At 42.4% G+C, this 5,992-nt stretch overlaps 2 protein-coding genes across 2 annotated transcripts in view; both read left to right on the top strand.

Moving 5' to 3' along the window:
* The first annotated feature begins 4,011 nt into the window (after positions 1-4,011).
* LOC137991368 (uncharacterized) lies at positions 4,012-5,316 on the top strand. The gene has a single exon (XM_068836468.1). It carries the CDS (start codon positions 4,012-4,014, stop codon positions 5,314-5,316), a length of 1,305 nt encoding a protein of 434 aa, XP_068692569.1.
* Positions 5,317-5,542: 226 nt separating this feature from the next.
* The window catches only part of LOC137991367 (uncharacterized), a 1,002-nt gene continuing 552 nt past the window's right edge, over positions 5,543-5,992 (top strand). The window contains exon 1 of the mRNA XM_068836467.1: positions 5,543-5,992. This exon is cut by the window's right edge and continues 552 nt beyond it. Coding sequence (XP_068692568.1) covers positions 5,543-5,992 — 450 coding nt within the window.

The raw sequence follows: 5,992 nt of genomic DNA, 5'->3' as shown, positions 1-5,992 counted from the left end.
CTTTTGGAAATCCAAAAAAAGAACGTTTACTTTTTTGGTCATAGTAGCACTTTAACCAGGGTTAAAACATGCCTTCTTAGCACCAAAATCCTTGTTCAATACACCCAGTTCAAAATTTCAAATAATTAATGTGGATGGACATCTGCGGTGATGGCCTGTAACAATGTTTATGCTGAGACATATGTAATACAATACTTGATCCACGATTTTAAGCACATTCACAACAAATTAAAATACTTGAAGAGATATCTGTCATTATTGGATGGCACTGAGTAGATTTTTCCCTTTTCGTTATGGTACAACTTCCGTTAGCTGACGCTATTATTTTAACTCCCTTAACTGTCATTATCAAATGCCTCTTCGTTCTTCCAGTTTTAGCTCATCGTCACCAACAGCGTAATGGCAATTCTTTTTGTAAGAGCCCATCATAGACAAGGACTCGTATGGGGATCTTGAGCAAGGATTTTAATACCATACAGTTGTACCTGGAGTTAAATACAGTCTGTAGCACAGTGTGATGCCTTATCCAAAATAGAAATCAATGACTGCCAATTTTGTTGTTAAGTTTATGTTAGGAGTTGTCATATATACACATACTGGCAATCCTCATAGGTAATTTCTTTAATTTCTCTGAATGATGTTATGGTGTAAGGAAACCTGCATGACACAAAATTTAAAATCTTAAGTAGTTAAAATACATTTGTATGGGTGTGTTGAATTTTTATTTTAGATATAATTAATTGATTATGTGTGATTTGCGCTAGTGCAGTAGAACTTCCGTTTGGGCGCCAAAATGAAGTCGCGAAGGACCTGGCGACGAATTAGTCTATTTATATAAAAAAACGTAACGTATTTGAATAATGGCCTTGCACGCAATCAACCAATCGACACACCCACAATGTAAAGAGCCGTGTTATGAAGTATGGATTGCCCAACAGAATTGTAAGTAGAATTTCGCTGCAAATATTTCAGTCTTTAAAGTGTAATTTCATATTTAAAACCGAAATCTTTTATTTGCTTTGTAGTTTGACTGTTGCCAATGACATTTCCGGTTGGCAACGAGTACAGAAATAAAACGCCGGGTTATCTATACATCGACTGTAGCCTTCAAATTTGGGTAACGCCTCACTACGTAAGCACGAATCAGTCAAAAATTCTGTTCATCGAAGGTTACATTATCAACTGCAAGATCCCGAAGGACAGCGTCGTGGCAAAACGACCGGTTTCCAAGAAGAACTGACAGCGAAACAAGCGATCAACCGATCTTGGAATCATTACAGTCATTTAAATTCACGAAAGAAACGCATCATTTTCCAGAACAACCGACTGCCATAAAGTGAGCGACTGACCATTCTAGAAAATACTTCAATTTACACCTTCATTTCGCAATGCCGCCGAAAGTTGATGTAAAAACCCTCACGGGAAAAATTAACAATGCCGCTGGAATTCTTAATGAGTTAATGGAAGAATTTGAAGTGATCTTTGCAGTAAAACCGGGACTTGAAAGACTCGAAGCAGTGTTCAATTTAGTGCAATCAAAGTACAGATCTGTTAAAAAGCAGCAAGAGGCAATCTTAGACAAGTTAATTGAAGAAGGCACTTCATCAGAAGATGAATTGGTATTAGCGAACAGGAAACTCGCGGACAAAGTCAAAGCTGATTTTCTCCAAATTACTTTGAAATACGCAGCATATCAAAGCGAAAATGCTCTTCCGAAAGGTCCTGACCACACAGAAACCTTGAAAACGATGACCTCTGCAATTGAGTAAGTGGCCGTTGCGATAGGATCGAAACCTAGCAGCCTAGAGCGGTTGACAGTTCCAAACTGGGACGGAAGTCGAAGAACATATCAAACGTGGAAAAGGGAGTTTAGACACTGTATGGAAAAATATGGACAAGACAAGGATGAGCAACTTCAAAGATTCCGAAAAGCGATGCCTAAAGGCTTTTCCTGGACAGATCAAGTTAAGACCTGTAAAGACATTAACCAAGCCTGGGAAATTCTTGAAACTGAATTCGCAAATGAGCGAAAACTTATGGACGAACTGTTAGCTGAAATGAATAATCTCAAACATGTTAAATGGGACTCCAAGTCACTCACGCATTACGCCACACAATTTGTATTTGTCAATGATATGGAAAACAATGGTTGCACCGTGTTGGAGGCATCAGAAGCTCCGTTCTTCATGTGTCAGCTTTTATCAAAACTCGATCCAAGAGACAATATAAACTTTGGTAGGGAGATGGAGAGAGTGGAAAAGGAAGAAAATGTGTCAAACCTTGTAACCTGGTTACATCAAGAGGCATCCCTTCGCTCCAGAGGCAAACCAGACAGTGACAACGCCGATGAAAAGGAACGTACCCACCGAGGACCAACCTTTAGAAGAATAGAGAACCACGCTGCTAGTAATGATAGAACTCCCGATCAAGAAGCGTGCCCACTTGGTTGTGCGTGGAAACACCATTTAGCTGCCTGTCTGCTGTATCAAAGTTCAACGGTAAATCAAAGATGGGACGCAGTCAAACAGAGTAAAAGATGTTGCAAATGTCTTAGACCACATCACACGAATGACTGTAAGAAACCAGACAGTACTACCTGCGATAAATGCAAAAGGAATCATCACCGCACTCTTCACAACGAGACAATCAATTCGAATCTAAGCTCGAACGCAAGATGTTCCTGCAGAAGGCTATACCAACTGTGCCGCTGACCACAAGGAAGATGTCAAGCTAATCACTGGTTTATGTCCTGTCCAAAAGGTGAAGGTTATGGACTCAGGTGGAATGCTTGTTGAAATGCTTGCGATGATAGATTCTGGATCAAACAAAAGTCTGCTATCTAAGAATGCAGCCGAACGACTGGGAATAGCAGGGACAGCCACCCATCTTACTATGAATCTAGCGGGTGGAGAGAAGAGGTCTGAAACTTCGGAAATCATCGAGATCACAGTTGCCTCGAGTACAGAAAAGGATATCACAAAGACCTGGAAGTATACACGATAAAGAGACCTTGCAGTGCCGCGAAGACGATCTCAAAGGGAGCTATTGAACAGTTCTCTCATCTCAAACCAGTAGCGAACAAACTGCATCTATCTGGTGGAACAATAGATCTTCTAATTGGTACAGATTTCGTCGATGCCTTTGTCGACATTCATACCTTGTCTGGGGAACCAGGAGAGCCGATTGCCAAACGTAACTGCTTTGGTTGGTACGTTTTAGGACAAGTTAACAGTTCCAGGATACAGTCCGTTGAAGTCGGAACATTGAGCTTTGAGGACGACATTAAGAAACTACTTTATCAGGACACACTGAGAGTTAAACCAACGGAACTGTGTACTTGTAGTGAGAACATGCTGCGAGAAAACAAGTTCGTCAAATCCCTGTCTGATTCAACTACATTGGTAGATGGAAGAATCCAAGTAAGAATGCCTTGGAATGAGAATGGACCCCCCAAATGCAGAAATTATGACATTGCCTTCAAAAGAATGCAGTCTGCTGAGAAGTCGTTCGAAAGAAAAGAATGCTTTGCAATCGTAAATGACGAGGTACAAAAGCTGTTGGAACAAGATTTCGTAATTAAAGTTCCTACAGAAGAAGTTGATCACAGTCAACCCGAATGGTATCTGCCCTTGCAAGCAGTTTTCACACCAGAGAGAACTACTAAGGTTCGCCTTGTTTTCAATGCGTCTTCAAAAGGCCACGATGGTCTTTCCCTCAACGATCAGCTTGAGAAAGGACCTAATTACACTAACAGTCTTCCCAATGTGCTTATGGCCTGCCGATGGAACGAAGTGGCTTACTCGGGTACTAGTGCACCCTGATGACCAAGTCTTTCACAGATTCTAGTGGAGAAGCGACAAAAGTGAAACGCCCTTAGTCTTCCAGTGGCTCAGATTAAATTTTGGCGACAAGCCAGCCCCAGATATTGCCTCGAACGCCATCAATTACTTAGCTAAAGTCTCACAAGTCGAATTTCCAGACGCAGCCCAAGAACTTCAAGATCACGCGTACATGGATGATATCGCGGGCTCCGAAAGCAACTCAACAAAAGCCAAGAGAATAATCAATGAAATTGACACCGTCCTTGGAAAAGGCCGGTTTCAAATTAAGGCGTGGCATTCCAACCACTCAGAAATTGACCAGTTTAGTGGTGAGAGATTTACACATCTGCTTGGCCACAAATGGGATAAAGAAGAAGACAAGTTTACCTTCAAGAAAGAAAACGTGGTTGGCTTACTGGAAGGCTTCTCCAAAAAAAGCTGTCTGAAGTTTCTCGCTCAACTCTGGGATCCTATCAGACTTGTGTCACCCGTTACTATCAAGTTCAGAATTGACTTGCAAGGGTTATGCAGTTCGGGTTACAGCTGGGACGACATCCTTCCTGAGAGTATTCAGCAAACATGGTTAGAGAATGTCCAGTCCATAAATGATCTCCTATCATTTCACTTTGACCGCAAGCTAAAACCAAGGAACACAGTGGGCGTCCCTCAAATTCACGGATTCTCTGATGGTGGTGAGCAGGCTTATGGTGCAGTCATCTTCCTACGGTGGAAACTTGCTGGCGGAAACTATCGTTGTGTTCCAGTCATGATAAAGGCTTTCATAGCACCACTGAAGAAGAAAAGCATCCTGAGATTAGAACTGTTGGGCTGTTTATCACTCGCACGCATGTACATTACATGTGTAAAGGCATTGGAATTCACAAAAGCGCAGGACTGGGAACGATTCTTCTGGATCGGTTCATCAACTGTTTTGTTCTGGATCAGAACCCCACCATGGGAATTCAGGCCCTTTGTATCTGCCAGAGTGGCTGAAATTCAAGAGACCATTGGGGCAGACCAATTTCATTACATCAAATTTAACAACAACCCTGCAAATGCTCTGACGAGAGGAATCCATCTTAATCATCTCATGAAGTGGGCAGGGGGACCATCCTTCCTAGAGTTGCCAGAAGAAAAGTGGCCCAACTTTCAAGATCAAACCCAAGTTAACACAAATGTGAAGGACCTTGAAGCTTTAAAAGAGAAGAAAACGTTTCAGAAAGAGAAGAAAGCCGGAAAACATCACACTGCCGCGGCAGAAGTATGTCCTGGACTAGATCAGCATGAATCTGAAGAAAATCCTATCCTTTTACATTTGCTGAAAACGTGTTCTACATACTTCAAGATAAGGAGAACTCTTGCCTACGTTCGTTGCTTTATTCACAACGCTCGGAAAATGAACCCGAAGTCAGGGCCCATTTCAGTTCAGGAAGTTTGCCGAAACCCAGCTTCTGAAGTGGAGTCACTTTCACGTCAACGAAGACAGTTTGGATAAGAAACTAGTGGCAAAGAAAGGTGAAGATGGCCTTCTTCATGCGCATGGTCGACTTGAAGATGTCAGATGTCTCGTGGAAGAGTTGAGAAAGCCTATTATGTTAGCACAAGACCACCCTTTTATGATCTTGCTTCTGTGTGACCTCCACGAACGACGTGGGCATTGTGGCTATAAGAGTTTAATTCACGAGGCCAGAAAAAGATTTTGGATTATTGGACTCCGCAGAATGGCTAAGACCGTCACCTCAAAATGTGTCACATGCAGAAAACTACGGAAAAGGCCCCTCAACCAGCTCTTGGGACAGATCCCAAACCTAAGAGTAGCAGCTGGCTTCCCTGCATTCTCAAACACTGCTATGGACATGTTCGGACCAGTACAGATTAAACTCGGTCGCAAAACCCTGAAAGAGGCACAAGTGATCATCTTCACTTGCATGACTTCATGTGCGATCCACCTAGAGCTGGTCACCAATAAAACCTCAGACGCATTCTTAATGGCCTTTCGACGATTTGCCTGCTTACGTGGATACCCTAATGTTTGCTGGTCAGACCGTGGAACAAACTTCGTAGGTGCCCAAGGTTACCTGAAGGAAACCACACAGAACTGGGATATTCCTGGGATAAAGAGTGTCCTCTCTGATAAATTTGGCTGCGAGTTCAGATGGGAATGGAATACA

This window comes from Montipora foliosa, chromosome 2, assembly GCF_036669935.1.
Source record: "Montipora foliosa isolate CH-2021 chromosome 2, ASM3666993v2, whole genome shotgun sequence".
Classification (NCBI taxonomy): domain Eukaryota; kingdom Metazoa; phylum Cnidaria; class Anthozoa; order Scleractinia; family Acroporidae; genus Montipora; species Montipora foliosa.
This window is presented reverse-complemented; position numbering and strand designations above follow the sequence as displayed.

Excerpts from the sequence above, each read along its gene's own strand:
- LOC137991368 (XM_068836468.1), top strand. The coding sequence starts at position 4,012 with ATGGATGATATCGCGGGCTCCGAAAGCAACTCAACAAAAGCCAAGAGA.